General features: G+C 38.4%; 2 protein-coding genes across 2 annotated transcripts; one reads left to right on the top strand and one right to left on the bottom strand.

Moving 5' to 3' along the window:
- The first annotated feature begins 13,110 nt into the window (after positions 1-13,110).
- LOC122065996 (40S ribosomal protein S26-3-like) lies at positions 13,111-13,523 on the top strand. Its single transcript, XM_042629823.1, is given in 2 exon segments — positions 13,111-13,213; positions 13,216-13,523. Coding segments are annotated over 2 exon segments (375 nt in total). The 3' UTR covers positions 13,488-13,523.
- Positions 13,524-13,723: 200 nt separating this feature from the next.
- Positions 13,724-14,294, bottom strand: LOC122066001 (V-type proton ATPase 16 kDa proteolipid subunit-like). Its single transcript, XM_042629826.1, has one exon. The coding sequence runs from the start codon at positions 14,219-14,221 to the stop codon at positions 13,724-13,726; it is 498 nt and encodes a 165-aa protein (XP_042485760.1). The 5' UTR covers positions 14,222-14,294.
- Between the last annotated feature and the right edge of the window lie 4,993 nt (positions 14,295-19,287).

The following is a 19,287-nucleotide window of genomic DNA, read 5'->3' on the forward strand; positions in this document are numbered from 1 at the left end:
TATGTGGGCTTAACTGATATTGATTGACCCATTGGGTCTAAGAGAATAAGGACCACTCTAATTAGGAAACTTCTAGCCCTATTCTAGTGTGGAAATGGAATAGGGTTTAGGAATTCTATTATATATAGAATACTGACGGTCCCTGCAGTTATTACTTTTCATAATAATATTTTGGGAGCACTGCTTTCTCACAGAGCTAGTGTAGAGACAGAGAGAAGATCCCATAGTAAGAGGCTGCAGAAGATCTCAGTAGAAGGACCCATATTGCGTAGTTCTTCATCATAGTTCGTGGTACAAGCATCAACCTTGAAAATTAAGTTCCATCATAGCCGAGTGAGTATAGATCTTTTGATGGGAATATCATCATCATTCGGTGTAGGAGGACTTTTCTAGGTTATAATGGGGCTTAGGACACGGGTACAAAGAAGAGGATAAAGGCTCAAATTTGTCCCTTATGATCCAGCCAAACTTGCATCGGTTCCATCCTTGACTCTCTTGTTTCTTTATTCCTTCAATTGAGAAAGATCATCACTTGTTCTCATCACCAGGTTTGAGTGAAACGTCGAATTTTCATCTTTGACAAATGATCCATTTGTTGTGGAAGAAACTTGTTTGTATGGAATTCTCTCTTCTTCTTTTGTGGGAAGGAATTTTTCTTCTTCCTTTCTTTGCTTTTTTTTTTTTTTTTCTTTTGAAAGAGAAGGAGAAAACCATTTTAATGCACAACCTTCTCTTTAGGAAATTCTCCCTTTTGCTTTGGTGACACTTGATCTTGAAAGCTTGAACTTCTTAGCTAGACCACTAAGGACTTTAATGGGAAAGTAACCAAAGGGATTTGGGATTTGTTTAAGGGACGGTTGATATGTGTCTTTGAAAAGATAGGCTAGGCTCAAAGGGATTACTAGCATAATTCGGATATGTAGGACATATCTTGGATAGCTAGCGGCCAAAGTTGGCCTCCCTTAATAGGCCTCAGATGATGATAATCCCATCTAGGCTTTCTACTTGTTGGAAATGGATCAGATGAGTGGAAAGCTCAAGATCTTTCACTGTCAAGGAGTAGACACATTTCTTTCTTTTGCACCAAAGTTGACATTGTGTCAAGCATCTTCTTTTCAAGCCCTGGGGGTATGATAGGTCATTGTGGATTGAAGGTAATATTGGAATGGTGGGCTCTGGGTGGGATATATGAGTTTTGTTAATCAAAAGGCCAAGGCTCGACATGGTGAGAAAATGGATTCATGAAAATTGGGATTCTTTTGGGAAAACTGATCGGCCAAAGATGGCCTCCCTTTTTGGGTTATATGAGAAAAGATTTCCTTCTAAACTTTCGGCTCTTTGGAAAGGGATCAGATGTAAGGAGAGCTCAGGAGGCTTCCACCATCAATACTTTGACACACAAGCATGTGTTATATGACAAAAAAGATAATAATGAATGAAGAATTGTGAAGCGAAAGTGCTCCATTGATGGATTTGATTTTTGGTGAAATGAAAATGAAAGTACAATGGAAGAAAGAAGAAACAAGAGAAGACCAAATACCAATGGATGAAAGCAAAGAGAAATAGGAGGACTCAACATCCTCTACCTTTAAGATGAAAGTGAAAAGGGAAACAAGGAGAAGTAGAAAGAAAATCAATCATCCTCTCATGAATTTCTTCATTGCTTGTAGAAATGCCCCAGGAGGATCTCCGTTCTTTTTTTATCCCAGAGAGTCTTAAGTCACGGTCATCAAGTCAGACAATAACTGCTCTAAACCATCATTGGCCTCCAATGAATCCATGCCAATAAAATGTGACCTCCACTATGAGTCATCTTCTTGGGTTGACTCGGGACTAGTTCAATTTTGGAGTACCCAGATGAAGAGAGGGGAGGAAGAAACTTGGTTTATGGATTGGTGTTAGTATGTCCCAAAATTGGATAAGGAAAAGATGTCCCAAAGATCGAAATGATGCCTAGTTGAAACTCAAACCGTAAGGCAAGTATGACAAAGTCAAGCTAAACTTGTCCCAAAGTGAATCAATTCCTTGTACCTGAGTTTAGCCCAAATCAAGGGATTAGATGTATTCTAAAGATTCTCAATGATTGGGACCAAACTCAAGTCGAAACGGTGTACCCCACAACCAAAGGAATGAAATGTTCATACGCAAAACATTCAAAATGTGGGATCTTATTTGCTTGCCCCAATATGAAATATGTACACTCACAAAAAAAAAATCTTTTTTCTTATTTTTAATTTTTTATTTTTGTAAAGACACACTTGAAAACTTGAAACGTATACAGGGATGTGACACACAAAAGATAGGGTCTTATTTGTTTGCCCCGGAATGTACAATGTGAAAATGTGAGGTTATGGATTTGCCCAGAAGAAAGAGGTGAACACATGCGAGGGTGCCCAAAGTATGCACAATGAAAAAGATAAGTAACAAGGGATTCTCAATGACAACCCAAAACATGAAGTACGTGAATACGCAAAGCATATGAAAATAAGGTATCAGATGTGTTCTGTAAAAGGATGATGAAATGTGTACACCAACAATGGCGACCAAGACTGGGATCCCTGGACTTATGTGGCTTTCCAACACCGATCTACATTCAAAAATCTGGCCATGGATCTGAAGAAGAAGAAGGAAATCGAGGATGACCTCATCACCTTCAAGAACAACAAGGACTACTACGCCCGGCGATGGCTGCCAGCGTAAGGGCATTTTGGATTAGTGTTGAAGGTTAAGATAGGTTGGGGGTGAAGATGGGGATGGGGATGGGGATGCGGAGTTATTAGATGGGTATTTTAGGTACTTCATATTTAATAAGGGCATTTTGGTAGTTAAAAAAAATATAGTAGCTGACATCAATATATAAGGTATCTTCCGTAACAGTGACTGACTACAGGGGGTCAGTCTGGGTCTAATTTAGTGAAAGAGAGGGGGTGTTCCTGTAATACTGGCATTCTCTAGGAGGTGGCACTGTAAATTACCCTATATTTTTTAACGGCTCACTTTCCTCTTTAGTTGGTTTTTTAATTTTGGTAATTTGTTTGTGCCAGAGAACCTAGGTCAATTAAGGATTACCTTAGATTAATTTCCTTTTATTTCATATGTAATCTTAGCCCTAGAAAAGCTTAGATTAGGATTTCAATTGATTTTTATTTCCTTATAAATCATAAGAGTTTTGCTCATTGTAAGTGAGTGAATAATGAATTAGAGAAAGCAAATTTTTTAAAATCTAATCAGCTTGTTAGATCAGTAATAAATATATTTTTAATCACAGAAGATGATGTTGTCTATATAATGCCATAACTGTTGAGTGGAAGGAAGTATTAGGAAGAACATATGCAAATTAGAGATGCAACGTGGGCCCTAGAAAAATTTACCTACTCAAGGACCGCTTGATTTTATAAGTTTGGGCTGAAATCTCAGCCCATAGACAAAGCTAGCGTTGAGAAATAATATTTGGAGATACCCATTTTGTGCTTGAATTTTTCAGGTTGGACCGGGCTATGCTGAGACCAAAAAGTCTTGGGTTGCAATTTTCTAGCCTGAATTCAAGTGAGGCCGCCCTAGGCTTGAGGACGAATGACCTTGTGCTTACTTGCCTGGGTTTTAAAATATCCAGCCCAACTTGCCGCTGAATTCATTGAATAAACCACATCTTTAATATCTTCTAAAATGGAACATTATGGAAGGAAGAAGTTTGAGTTGTTACAACTGCCATGCGAAAGAGCACCGTGAAAAAAAAGGAAAATGTTTTTTTGGTGGGAGAGTGTCGATCCTATGCCCCAGATAAACATAAAAAAGAAAATGATTCTTTTGTAAATGCTTCATTGTACACTCTCATTAGCCCTTATGAGTGTGCATAAAATGCATTTTCCCCATATGAAACACTTCAGTTCAAATCCCTGTGATAAAAATATGATGGACTCACAAGTAGACAAACTCCTTTCTTACTGATATATAGCATCATCTGTTGGTACTTTAGGCGCCAACCAAACATAGATTTGGGGAGGAAGGATCTTACACCAAACCAAATTTTGAAAAGATAAAATAAAAATCTCTTATAAGATTCCAAGCTGGTTTTACAAAACATCTTCCAATAAGAGCACCACTCCAGCAGTAGTATAAATTCAATGGAACACAAACCACTATTGTAACATTTAAAGAGTATGATAATATGGAATTGGAAGAAAATTGGGTACGCATTCTTGGAACATCAACTATTACACAGCCCACCTAGCTAGCTAGCTAGCTAGCGTCACAAGGAATGAAGAAGATGATGACTCATCACCAATCATCATGGTTATAAGAAGAACATGAAAGGTCTATGTACACTAAAAACTTTTCTCTCATGAGGGCAATTTAAGGCACTCAACAATTTGCTTACAGGTTAATTCTTCAATGTTTCCTTGCATAATAATAGAGTAATAAATTTTCTTCAGTAGATAGCCATAAAATGTGACATAACATTTAAATGGTTAGATATTATTTAATTAAGAAAATAATTAAATAAAGAAAAAAAAAAAAGCAGAGCATTGTACGTACTACTATGTACCTTTGTTGATTGTTTTGTTTTAAGTGAGCGCAAACTCTCTGTGTAGAAGAAACTGGAGCGCATATATCGTATCCATTTACTTTCACTAAATCCTTCAAAACTTTTGGTTTTGGAGATGATGATAACCTAAACCTGTGATACGTGTCTCAATTAACACCTTTCTATCCTTTATATCCCTAGGTACAAAATAGTCATAATCGGCATCCATGTAGCGATAACTGTGATCACTCTGGTATTGATAGTGGTAGAGAGGGTGTAAGACGTTAAGATCAATGTTGTATTCTTTCACCCATGAACCACTCTTGTTGTAGTGGTAGTCTTCAAACATCCATATGTCCATTTTGGAACCATCATTACATGAAAGGCATAGGAACCCTCTCAACTCCACCAATTGAAAATCAGAATATTTTAAAGACCTAAGATCATGACATCTAGGATGTTTGATTAATCTGAATTCTTCTTTTTCCACATCAAAGGCGACGATTGTATATCTAGCATCAATCATATGTCCATCATAGAACTCAACATCAATTCTCGGGCAATAGTACACCAACCAGTGGATGGCTCCGTTAACAAAAGCTGGGTGATACTTGCTGACCTGGTATGGAGAATCTACCACGCGTCTCCAACCCCATGATGAACATGATGAAGAAGAAGAACCCCTTCTTTCCGTTAAGGTAAAGACTTGACATTTAGTAGTGAATCCACCATGATTTCCCCATATTAATCTATCAATAGCTACCAACAACCAACAACTTTATATGAATTTCACTGGATTCGCAACTTCTCTTCCCTTATCTTCCTCTCTTCGTAGTTCCTTCTACAGAAATTATAAACGCCATTCCTCTTTCCTTTTTTATTTTTAAAACTAACCTAGCCACCTCACCCTCTTCATAGAAGGTTTCGGTGGAGAGATCTAAGGAAATTTCCTATTATTAAGGTTAGGAGAAAGAGATGAAAAAAGAGATTTAGTTTCTATAAATAAGGGAGGGAGAGATATGCATTAGATATAAGGAATCTATATAAAAAGGAAATTTCTTGTTAGAGAGATATGAATTTAGTAGTTCAATTCTTCGTACGGTGTTTTACTTAATAAAGTAAAACAGCGTAGTAGAACAAATAAACGCGGCCCAGCCCATCCGATTGATTTCTCACGTTATTTTGTCGAGGATGAAGACTAAACCTAATTCATTTGAGATTAAAAATTGGGGGCCCAGTATATAAGAGGCATATTTTTTGGGCTTGTTTTAGCCCAAAGCTAAAATAAAAGTGTGTAAAAGAATTGGTTTTTTTTTTTTTTAAGTCATGCATGTTTTGCACTCCAAAGCAAGGTTTTAAACCCCCAGACATGGGTTCAGTCTCCATTCATTCTAATTTGATCGAATTAGAATCTATGAGAGTTGTTTGAAGCTTTAGAAAATGGAATCAAGAAAAAGAATAAGCAAACATTTCGACATATCTTTGATTTTTTTGAGTTTTGATCCAAATTTTTTGTAAATCTAGCTATGGTTCGATAGAATAGGTGGGCATGTGACCCAATCACCGACCATCAAGATAGTATAATTGAATTGGACAAACACCAAATCAAATCTTGTGATTCCATTCCACTGGCCCATTTATTTCACCAAACCATGTGAGTGCCACACCACAACTGTTCTAGAGTTCTTTGCCCCCTACAATTCCTAACTCTTTAGCCACTCCTCCACTTCTCTTTATAGCTTGTCCTCTGCATTTTCACTTGCAGAGCATAGCCAACCAATCAACCAAAAAACATTTACGTTCTAGGCAGAACAAATGTTAGAATCTTCTTTGTTCCATGCATTTTCCATCCTTCTTATTCAACTCGATCGAAACCAAACTGAATCGACCAATTGACACCCCTAGGTACATATGACTTGTAACTGTATCAATACCGTACGAAATACTTATACCATACCGAATTGACACCCTTATTTGAACCTTTCCAATAAATAAATGGAAAATAGAGGACAATTTGCAAACCGTTGACACAGCAAATGTGGGATTTGGCGCGTCTCCAATTCTACTTAGGATTCAACACTTGTCCTCCACACCAAGATCAAATGGTCACTTGTACGTAACAAGTTAAAACCTCAAAACCGGCTCATTTTTTAAAAAACCTACAAGTGGTTTGGTTTTTGAAACCACAACTCTTGTTGAAACTCACGCCCAATATCCCCAATACCCTAAACTGTTTCCATTTTTTTTTCCCTTCCTGTCCAGTGACGCTTACTTGTAGTCTTGTACCAACCTTCTTCGTTCTTTGTAATCTCTCACAACATGAGCACCTCTGTTCACCGCTCGGAAGACTTCTTCTTTTGTTCCCTCTCTTCTTCCCCTTGGAATGTTCAACCATTCTGACGAGGCCGCCGAGAATATGAGATTCGACTTCTCATTTTTCAGTCGCCTCGGTGACTACTACCTAGTTGTTGGGATTAACCAAGAGGGTCTGGAATTTCGGAACAAAATTTGCAAGTCCTTCTTCATCTTCACAACTACGAACGTCAATCCGAGCTCCTCCGATGATGGGTTTACGTTCTCCTCCTGCCCTTAGAAGCCCAGGTCTCTCTGTATCTTGTTCTTGTTAGTCCAGGATTCCAGTGGAATTCCCACCAATTTCAAACAAATCCAGAGAAATTCTGAAAGGCTCCATGATGTGTTAGCAGAACAATTATCAACAGGGGAGGCAAAATTCAACATGCACCAAGAAAGCTCATGCAACGGAGAGGAAGAATGCGAAGAAAAAGAAGGGAAGGAGAAATCCAAAGAAGGGACTGATAGGAAGAGGAACAAGGAAGAAGGAAGAAAAGAAGAAAGAGGAACGAAGAAGATGGGGCAGATTAAAGAAGGGGAATTCCTTAATATACAATAAACATCTCATTTCATTAACTGAATTCCTCCACTGTAAACAAAATTCTGAATTCCTTAACTGTAAGAAACAATAAATATCCCATTTCATTACTGTAAAATTATTTAAATAAAGGTACCAGTCCAGTCTTCTATGTAAAGAGTGACTAAAAAATTTTCTTCTTCAACCCTTGATTCGCCGTCGATTCCCTCTCCACCTCCACCACCAGTGTTGTTGATGCAGGATGAGTTGAAGCGAAACGCTGCATTTAAGGCTGTTGAGTTTGTGGAATCGGGAATGGTTTTAGGGCTAGGAACTGGGTCTACAACCAAGTATGCAGTGGAGCGAATAGGAGAGCTTCTGCAAGAGGGGAAACATCATTGGAATACCCACTTCTAAGAAAACCCATGAACAGGCGATGTCGTTTTGATTTATTTCCCACCTTATGTCTTCTGCTCTATTTTAATGGTTACTTGGAAAGATCATTAGTTGCTTATGCTTCTGGTTGTCGGAGTTAATGAAATGGGATGTTCATTGTCAAAATATATATATATATATATATGATTTAAATGCCTCTTCACTGATTTAAGGTTTTATTAGTTGTACCAGATCTTGACCATTGTATTGGTATCAATACACGTGTCACCCCCTGAAGGTGGTATTTCACGGAATTGTACGAGATCGGAATTGCAGACGATTTCAACTCATAAACGAAGAACAAATCTGCGCCTTCTTCGTTCCTCTTCCTCAGTCCCATCTTCGGATTTCTTCTTCTTCCTTTTCATATCAAACTTTCCTTGAAACCAGTTTGAAGGGATATGTGGGAGAAGAGGGGAAATAGGGATTTGTAAAAGCAAGAGAGAGATAGAGAGAGGGTTCTCAGAGCTTGAGAAGCCTCGAGTTGTTCTTCTAGCTGCTGCTCTGGTTCGTTTTTGAGATTTCAAACTTTGATGTCAATCCCATCCATTGGATTGCACAGGGGACACGTGTTTCAATCCTAAAATAAATTGCAGAGACTGAAATTGGAGACGAGACAAATTCGGCGCAGTAAAGTGGGTTAAGGGGTGGGTCCATAGTACCCGTGTAAAGTGTTTGGACGGGATAAGAGAAACACAAGATAGGTCACGTGTCCTCTTGTGCAGGTAGCGTTTCTGACCTCTTACTTTTGAGGGAGGCGTTGCTGATCTCTTACTTTTGAGGGAGGCGTTTCTGACGGTCTGACCACATTACCCCTTTGTGTTTACCCTTTTTCAGTTACGGAGATAAAGTAACCAGTGGTTGCTGATTACAAGTACGGATCCAAACCTCTACTTTGTTACATCCCTGCTCCTTGAGGCGAGCCTGTTATGATTCCCTTTGCTTCTGCTGCCTAATGGTGTCCTGTATAACCAAAATCCAATGAAGCAAGTAAAAATTTATAGTTAAATAATAGAATGGAAGCCCAACAATCTAGATCAATAAGAACCATTTTACAACTGAGTCTTTGTTTGATCATACCGATTCCTTTATCTAACACTTGGTATCTTGAAGCTTTGTTTATGCAGGATGTCGGAAAAAAGGTTTTCTTGTAGGTGAATCAATCCATCATGTTGTTTTGAAATCTCTCGAATAATTGTAAGAAAACTACGTACTCCCTTCAAATTTATGAAAAATGAGGTTATAGATAGCATTGGCAATTGTTGCTTTACCTATGCCGCCAATACCATGGATTCCTATAATATGAACATCATTTGAACCGACATTCAACAATAAATTCAATGATTCTATGCGGCCGGGGATCCATTCCGACTCTATAGATAGGAATATCCATGTGCATTTGTTTCACTTTCATTGATACCTCTTCAACAATTGCTTCTTGATTCATGCATGCAAGTTATACTCCAAATTAGACATTAAAGTACAAGGAAAATGATGAACACAACCTGCATTCTTTGCTCCCGAATACCAGGACAATTAGATCGAATTATTTTGGAAAACCTGTATAGTTGTAAGTTATAACTAATAGATTTATCGACCCATCCAAAGTTAACAATTGAGAGATAAGATGTGGCCAACCTATATAGTTTGCATCCCCCAATCAATGAACAAAACCTAAGAGGGTAGAATCAAAAGGCAAAAATAACTTTGTAATGGTCACCTAAGGAAGGCTTCCTCAATGGCCCACCTTAGTGTGGCATGTTAGAGAAGGATGTGGCTAATCTGACTGCCCTTGATTGAGAGGACATGGAATGGATTAGTTACACGTCTAATTTCAAAGCTTAATTCATTAAAATACCCTTCAACATATTGGCATGTACACTCTTAGTAGTCCTTGGATCAATGTGCACCCTATTGATAACCCTAGAATGTTAGAAATTATTTAGCCACATGGCTGACTTTGTCTGGGTTGAAATATCACATGTCAGTGGAGGACCTCAAGGTCTATCTGTCCATAAAAATTGCTCTCCATTTGAGTGCCCATATGGCAGATATTTTGGTCCTACAGAAGGGCCTTGGTCCATATAAAGTTATGAATACAAACATTAATCAATATGTCGGCATTGATATGTCACGTAACATGGAGTGGAGATGGAATGACCAACCCTACTCAAGAAAGGCAGAGATCCCACCTCTACTGATGGTTCTATTAGTGCTCTCATTGGACCCCACATTGATATAGGGGTCACGTTGCTTTTTAGGAACCCTTTCACTTAATATAATTATTATTTTAAGGGTGAGGCCAGATTGTGGAAGGGGGTGGATTTTAGGAGAGAGAAAAGCATGTTTTCGCTTCATTCTTATTACAAATCTCAAATGACATTTTTACCCTCACTATAAACTCACGTTTATTAAAGTATTTGGCATGAAATTGTTGTGATGAAAACAAAAATAGGTGAATAACACATTGTTTCAATGTCAATATCATAGAGGTGTAATACTCATATTAAATACCTTACTAAATTGAAATCACCCCTCTAAAATAATTCTCTAAATCATACCAAAGGGAGCCTAAGGCTTATTGATTTGTTCACCCAACATCTGGAGTTCGTAATAGTGGAGATGGATTTTCTTAAATGAAAGTTAAGGCCTTTTATAAGATTCCTTAATTCCACTCTTAGCTTATGACATGGAAGAATTTAAGACGAGGGTATCACAATTTACATGGTTGTACAAGGTTATTTACACTTTATAGCTTATGTCTGAGGCTAATTACTAGTTCGTCCCATCCATTAATAATTGATTTCTTCCCCTCATGAACTCCTCACTCCTGAAAACCTCCAGCTTTGCTCCCGTCCCTTTCAGGGTTAGGCTAGGTGTAGGCAGTTAGGTCCCCCATTGCCATCGCTGTACTTTTTGCAGAGCATGAACTCTGACCCTAACGTTAACTTTTTTACCAAGCATTCCGTTGAACCAGGAAGGAATCAGGTGGTTTATCTCATTAGAAAATTTCAGGATGGTATGGCTCCCTTCCCGGTAGAGCTAATCTGACTCAGGGCAGGGTTTCAAAAATCCTTGAATCTGATCCCATGTGGGGACCGTCCAGTTTGGAAAGAATCCGGACTCTAGCTGTATACACTATAGTTGTGGTAGAAATTTGAAACTAAAAACATGAAAACATGCTTTTCGGCCGATAAGTGGTAAGAGGGTCTCGCCAATCATCACTGTGTTCCCTCTTCTTCCCCACAAAAGCTGTAGCGCCGCCGTAAGGCACTGGGGAATGATTATGTAACTTTGTCTCTTCTAAGGCTAAAAGGACAGCGCTTAAGCATTTTTTTTTTGATAGGTAGGGATAAGGGTGTCAATTTGATACCGATACTGAAAACCGACACTGAAACCGATCGTTTAAAATTGTACCGAAGGAATTTTGGTATGGAAAAACAGAATCTTTTTTTATTCGATTTGTATCAGTATTGACCATTCGGTACACCGAAGCGAACCGAATATCGACACTTCTTGAGAAATTGCCAATACGTAATTTTTTTTTTCTTTTTTCTGTTAGAAGCCAAAAGGCTCAGATCTAGAATTCAGAAATGGAGAAACCCAAAGTTATTTTTTTATTTTTTATTTTTGAGGATAGAACCCATTTAAAGTGAGTTAAATTAAATCCGTTTGTATTCCGAAATCAAGCCATACCAAAATTGTACCGAGTCAGTTTGGCATCGATATTACAAACTTGAAAATGTTAACGGTATGGTACGGTATCGGTATCTAGTATTAAGTTTCGATACCATATCGAAACCGAATCGAATACCAAAAACCGTACCGATTGACATCCCTAGGTGTTTACAAGGACATTTTCGTAACATCACAAGCTTGTACGGATCTACCGATCTCAAACACACTCATTTCCCCCTTTTTTTTTTTTTAACTAGAGTGAAGCTCCCACTCTTACCCTCAAGTGTTTCCAGAGACATTTTCGTAATATCACAAGCTTGTACGGATCTACCGATTTCAAACACACTCATTTCCCCACATTTTTTTTTTTAAGTGAAGCTCCTACTCTTACCCTCCTGCAACAAGGATAAAGATCCTCTGTTTTGCTTCATCCTGTTTTTCTTTGTTTTGCCCCTGCAAAAGACGACACGTGGTATTATTTTAAGCGAATGGCCAAACCTAATATGTCAACCCGGACTACTAGGTAACAGTGGGAGTTTCTTTAGGTTTTGATTCAAACCTATGTCCGGTCTGGTTTGGTTCAAATGAGTGGATCGATTCATTCAAGTCTAAAACCGGGTGTTTCTTGAGTTTGGTTTTTAACTGAATCTTAGCCGTTCGCTTAAAGTGATGCCACGCAGGGGGCAAAACAAAGTAAAAATTGGATGAAGCAAAACAGATATATAAAGCACGGAGCACTGGCTCTCTTCCAACCTCTTTCAACTCCTCTAGGCACTAGCACGGAGCACCGGCTCTCTTCTAACCTCTTTCAACTCCTCTAGGCACTAGCACGGAGCACCGGCTCTCTTCTAACCTCTTTCAACTCCTCTAAGCACTGCCTCTCTTCTATTCAAGTCATGACGATAACTTTTTGGTTTCTGGGCACCCAATGGGAATGGGATCTATTCAAATCGCGTCTACCTGTTCCAAGGGGCCCTCCCACGGTCACATTTCCGTCCATACCGATCGACTTTGAGAAGTTATCCCTCAAAGCGGAGCATAAACCTAAGTTGGAGCCTGAGAAGAAGGATAACTAGTGAGGTAAGTTCTCCCACCACCACCCCCACCACCCCCGGTTTCACCACCACCCCCACCACCCCCGGTTCTGCAACTCTGCAAATTTTTTACAGTTCTCATTATGGGCAGGAAGTTGTTTTTATTGCAGGAAGTTGTTTTTATTTCAATAGTAGCTGTTGATGTGGATTTTGAATTTTACTTCCAATGGTAGAATTACCCGATTGTATTGCCCCGATCTTTGGCAAGAGTAAGGAGATATACCAGACTTGTATTTTTCTCATGTCAATTTGATCAATTTTGCCAAAAAAAAAAAAAACGGAGTACTTCTGCCTTCTCAGTTCTTTTCTTCTGGATCACCTCCAAGGTGGCACCAACATTGACCTTGAATAAGGCTTCATGGTAGCACGGCGCCTTCTCTTGATTTATGTGTTTAAGTGATCCATCCCAGACTAAGAAACTCCCCCCCCCCCCCTTTCCCTCCCTCCCTCCCTCCCACAGAAGTTAGCTGCGCCGGAAGGAGATCGGATCTTTCTGGTTCACATCCGCAATGACGTTCAAGAGGAGAAACGGGGGACAAAACAAGCATGGCAGGGGCCACGTCAAATTCATTCGCTGCTCCAACTGCGGCAAATGCTGCCCCAAGGATAAGGCAAGCAACGATTCCTTGTCTAGAACATCGTAGAAAAGGCTGCGGTTCTTGATGTTCAGGAAGCTAGCGTTTACGATGCCTACAAGCTCCCGAAGCTGTATGCTAAGATGCAATACTGTGTCTCCTGCGCTATCCACTCTCATGTGGTTCGTGTGAGGTCCCGCACTGATGGCCGCAAGCGTGAGCATCCTCAGCGTTTCAGACGCAGGGATGATATGGGAAAGCCGGGACAGGGTCGACGCCCACCTGGTGCTGCAAATCCTGTCCGCCCATGATGAGTTTTTGTTCTTTAGTTTCTGGATTTTTTAATTCTGTAGCGAGGATTTTTTTTTTTTTTTTTTGAAGCCAATCTAAAAAAGATTATTTCAACTAGACACCACATATACAAGTCTTTCAACTTGGTTTTTATCACAAATGAATAAAAAATCAAAGACAATCTGAATCCGTGGGTCTTTCCCTCTACTATTAAATTATAACAGCAAGCTTCAAGATAGGCACTGTTTTGCAGTCTTCAGTCTGCCCGAGATTGGCCTGCTCGGAAGGAGAGAATGATACCCACAATAAGACCATAGCGGGCAAGCGCTTCTGCGAAAATGAGGATGAGGATCATACCAACAAAAAGCTTTGGCTGTTGCGCATTGGCCCAGACTCCAGCGTCACCAACAATCCCGATCGCCATTCCAGCAGAGAGGCCAGCAAGACCACAAGCCAGACCGGACGACAAGTGAGCATAACCATCAAACAGATAGCAGGACTTCGCCTTAGGGTTTATTCCTGTACTGATAATAACAGCAATAATCAAACCATAAATACCCAAAACTCCAGCCATAACAACTGGAACAATCGATTTCATAACAAGCCCAGGCCGCATCACACCCATGGATGCAACACCGACGCCACTCTTCGCAGTACCATACGCAGCACCCATGCAGGAGAAGACGAGAGCTGCAGCGGCTCCGAGGAAGCCGAAGAAGGGAGCTGTTTCATCTCCGCTGAAAGTTGAAGACATTTCTGCAGAGATCTGAAGAAACCCAAAAACTAATCAGAGATCCAAATTGTTTCTCAGCTGCTCTGCTCTCTCCTCTTCTTCCTGTAGCGAGGATGTCAACGTACTTGAACATGGATTAGTATTTCAATTTTGCAGCCGAGTTTTGTTGACTACATTGTTTTTTGAATTTAGGGTACTCAAATGGAAAAAAGTGAACATTTAAATCTTCTCTCTTAATCAAATTTTGGTTCCCTAAAAGAAAAAAAAGTGTTTTAAGTTTTAAAATTTTTTTTCTTAACGGATCGGATCGGATCGGCCGATCCGGATCAATATCCGATAACCTAGAAGATACCGATACCCATCTCAGGATCGATCTCAGCCGATATCAATTCGATCCGACCAATCCGATACCAATACTTGATTCCATGATCCGGTGTGACCCATCCTATGAAGAAAACCTAAAGGATAACCAAGCATAGTAAGCCGTACGAAAGGATTAACTCTAAAACATTTTTCACATGGGATAAATTACTCTGTGCATTTGGAGTTGAGGAAAAAGATAACTGTTCTTTGGATATATGTACTTTCTCTCCGTCTGGAAGTGGAATGTTTATCCTTGTTCCAATTTCACATTCACATCGTGAATCATCTCAGTCAAAAATCTTCTCGATCATATCCCTCATGCTCGAAACATCTTGAATGGAAAAATAGTGGTTTACAATCTAGTCCAAAGCTGAAGTTAATTCTCTAGCAAAATTTTCAAGGTCAGCTTTCCCACTTGACAGATCATTACATGTTTGGACAAATTGCAGTAGAACTGCATTGAGTTGGAAACTTTTCCATTGGAAAACATGAACTGTGTATCCTGAAGGTGTTGCTGGACTTTTATATGGTAAAGAATTACCATTCTCTTCTGACAGGATTTCTGGCGTATTATAATCCATTAAAGATAGGTTGGTTAATACCTTCAATAAGCTCAACTATTTTAAAGATTGATTTGTTGAGATTTGACTGGAGCTGCTGGTTGCCAATTTCCTTGGCTGAGATGTTAATTTCTGATGCTCCATCAAAAGAATCAGCCAACGGAGATGTATTTGGAGGTCTCCATGAGATAGAGCCACTAATATGTGTGTGTTCTGCTGCTTCAGAATGCCTTGAGACTTTCTTGTAATTGGAAAATTCACCGCGGTTCACACATAGCAATGCGGAATCCCCTCAAGAATTTCTTCAGGATTTTTTTGTTGTATGATTTTGCTCCAAAATCATCTTCGCAATATCTTGAATCCAGCTAGGAGACTTCCCATTGAACATTTCCAATCTTCAATTTATGTGATCCTATGTCATTGTATAAACTATTTTTTTTTTTTCTTTTTTTTTATCATTAAGAAATGATAAATTTTACATGTAGCATACATTTAAAAAGAGAGGGAAAAAAAAAGACTTTACACTTCGTTTGGTTGCAAGGGGAAATTTAAGGGAAGGAAAATGAAATTTTTGTACTTGAAAAAGAAATGCTTGTAATAATTACCTTCAGTGATCCAATGTGATAATATAAACTACTTAATTTTCTTAACTATTTTTAGTAATGATACATTTTACATGTAATTTTTATTTTACATATTATAGCAAGGGTTTTGGATGCAAAGTGAAGTGAGATTTTATAACAAAATATGGAATGATTTGAAGTTAATGTTATAATCACACGGGGTAATGATTACATACAAATTTTTTTTTTTTTTCTTTTGAGTATGAAAATTTCACTTCCTTTCCCTTTTATTCTCCTTGTAGCCAAACATAGCCTTAACATTTTTTTACTTGAAATTTGAACTCAAATGTTAGATTAGTGTCATTACCTTCCTTTTCAAGTTTCTATTTGCTTCTTGAAGCATATGTTCCTGAGAATTATATAAATATAAAAGGACAAGGTTTTTTGAGCTAGTAGAGTACTATATATACACCTTCACAAATTTAATTTTTTTAATGGAGAAAATAAAATTGTCCTTTCCATGCCAGGCAAAGCTGGGTATGAAAAGACACAACTACCCTCGCAAGCTAGGTATTTTCATGCCCGGTTGTGTTTGAGCATGTGAACTGGGTTCCTTTGCCTTCTTTTAATTATTATTTTACTTTAAAATTTTTAATATAATATTACATGTTAAGAGATGCAGTATATTCTTTTGGCTAGAGCCTCTTTCCAAATATAAAAAATAAATAAAAATAAGTGTTTCATGTGGGTGATTCCTACGTGTATATGAAGGTCAATAAAAACGCATGGAACAACATCTACATACGAAACGTTTTTTATTTCCTAAACCGATCTTCTCACTCTCATGTGTCTCATGGTACAGGGGTTACACATAGAAACCATTTTTCTAATAAATAAACGGAAAACAAGGAACAATTTTGCAACCCGTTGACACAATAAATGTGCGCAGTAAAGTGGGTTGCAAGGGGTGGATCCATAGTACCCCTGCATCATGTAATAGTGTTAGGACTAGGCGTCTAACATTTGAAGGGAGGCGTTTCTGAAATGATTGCCACGGTCTCCTCCCCCACTTTTTTAAGGAGAAAAGCAAAAGGAAATCCTGACATTAATTGGGTCCCTCTCTCCTCCTCTACTTTTTGAGGGAGAAAAGCATAAGTAAATCCTGACATTAATTGAGTCCCCCTCTCCTCCTCTACGTTTTTGAGGGAGAAAAGCAAAAGGAAATCTTGACATTAATTGGGTCCCCCCTCTCTCTATCTCTCTAATCAAAAGCTGGGACAGTCGGTAAATGTGGACTAACGCCCCTTTGCTTGTGTGTCTCATGTCACCTCCCATGTGAATGTTACACCCAGAAACGCCTCAACAAACCCCTCCTCCTCTCTGCAATATACCACCGGGTACAAAAGTACCCGCCGCCTTGCAGAGAGAAATTCCCCAGTCCTAATCTTGTCAATGTACAGAGCAGCCTCTCACCTCTTCCTTCCTTTATTTATTTATTTTTTTTTCGATTTGAATTGTACTTCGGAATGTTAGGACTCTTATGTGGGCTTAACTGATATTGATTGACCCATTGGGTCTAAGAGAATAAGGACCACTCTAATTAGGAAACTTCTAGCCCTATTCTATTGTGGAAATGGAATAGGGTTTAGGAATTCTATTATATATAGAATACTGACGGTCCCTGCAGTTATTACTTTTCATAATAATAATATTTTGGGAGCACTGCTTTCTCACAGAGCTAGTGTAGAGACAGAGAGAAGATCCCATAGTAAGAGGCTGCAGAAGATCTCAGTAGAAGGACCCATATTGCGTAGTTCTTCATCATAATTCGTGGTACAAGCATCAACCTTTGAGGGTTTTTTAACCCAAACTTATAAAATCAAGCGGTCCTTGAGTAGGTAAATGTTTCTAGGGACCATGTTGCATCACTAATTTGCATATGTTCTTCCTAGTACTTCCTTCTACTCATCAGTTATGATATTGTGGTCAACGTCATCATCTGCCATTAAAAATAGGGAATACTCATTACTGATGAACAAACGGATTGGTCATTTACTCATTACTGATCCAACAAGTGGATTGATCACTTTTATGTTGTCTGAATGAGATTCTAAGTTCTAACCACTACCAACCCTAGGATTAAACAACCCCCAACCATCGATTAAAATGGTGACGTAAACCATTTGCAATGGTCGACTCCTACATATACTTCTCCATTCTTCTTTTTTTTTTTTTTTTTTTGGTACAATTGATCTTCTCTGTTCTCATTCTCTTTAGTACTTAATTGATCTTCTCTGTTCCCATTCTCTTTAGTACTTGAGGTTTCAAAAAGCTCTCTCATCTCTTATCTTTTCAAGTAACTCTTCTCTCTTCTCTTTCTTCCATTCTTCTTTTGATAGAACTTTGAAAATTTGCTTTCAATTCATTATTCACTCCCCTACTACAAGCAAAACTCTTATAATTGATAAGAAAATAAAAATCAATTGAAATCCTAAACTAAACTTTTCTAGGGCTAAGATTACATATGAAATAAAAGGAAATTAATCTAAGATAATCCTTAATTGACTTAGATTCTTTGGCACAAACAAATTACCAAAAATAAAGAACCAACTAAAGATGAAAGTGGGCTGTTGAAGAATGTATGACATAAAAGGCCTCCAACCAAAATCATCCTCACATGCCCTTTCTCTTCCAAACCGTCCCAATGCTCTATGCCTTCATGAATTCCATCCCAAGTGAGGTGAAGTGGCAATATTCCAATAATAAGAAAAGATTTGGAAACTCCAAAACGTGGCAATGTGAAACGTCCAAATATTTCACAAAAAAAAAAAAAAAGGTCCCAGTATGGAAACATTAAATATTCTTCCATATAGGGTCCCAATATTAAATATTCCTCTATATAGGGTCCAACTAATGGTACTTCAATATTGGTCTCAAAATCAATAGCTTACCCATTAGAAAAGTAGGAAAAATCTCCAACTTTGAGGATATTGGGCACTTTATAAATTAGATAATTCAACATGATCTCCAAGATTAGATCATCTTGATCAACATGGAATGTGGATCTTCTTCAACATAGTAAGTTATTAAACAAGTGATATGCTACCATAATTTTTCAAAATTGACTTACCTTATATAAGTCATCATCCCAATATATTGGAGATTGTCCCATATGAGGCCAATAGGCTTAGGATCTCTATATATAACTAGATCAATATTGTGTCTTTTTATTCCAGTTTTCAACAAGCTCCCATCTCTGAAGTAACCGTTCTCTCTTTTCCTTGTTTCATTCATCTTCTGATAAATGATAAATTTTTAAAACTTTTGATTTTTTTTTTTTTTTTTTTTTTTGCAGGAGATGGATTCTGATCTTCAAATTAAGTCCGAGGATCATCCTGTTCCTCCTCAAGTTCAACCGGCCGAGTGTAATTCATTTACAAGTCTTGCTGCCAATGTTGATGCTCTTAGGGTTAGCATGTGTTAAATTGAGTCTAACTGTGTTGATAGCATGAAAGAACAATTTCGAGCTCTCAATAAGCGTTTGGATGTGAGGAACGACAACTTCCTTGCTAGGTTAAAAAATTCTAATGGTGATGTTGCC

The sequence above is a fragment of the Macadamia integrifolia genome, unplaced genomic scaffold (genome assembly GCF_013358625.1).
Source record: "Macadamia integrifolia cultivar HAES 741 unplaced genomic scaffold, SCU_Mint_v3 scaffold2178, whole genome shotgun sequence".
In the NCBI taxonomy this organism is placed as follows: Eukaryota; Viridiplantae; Streptophyta; class Magnoliopsida; order Proteales; family Proteaceae; genus Macadamia; species Macadamia integrifolia.

Coding starts and splice junctions, on each gene's coding strand:
- LOC122066001 (XM_042629826.1), bottom strand. CDS start 14,221: ATGTCTTCAACTTTCAGCGGAGATGAAACAGCTCCCTTCTTCGGCTTC.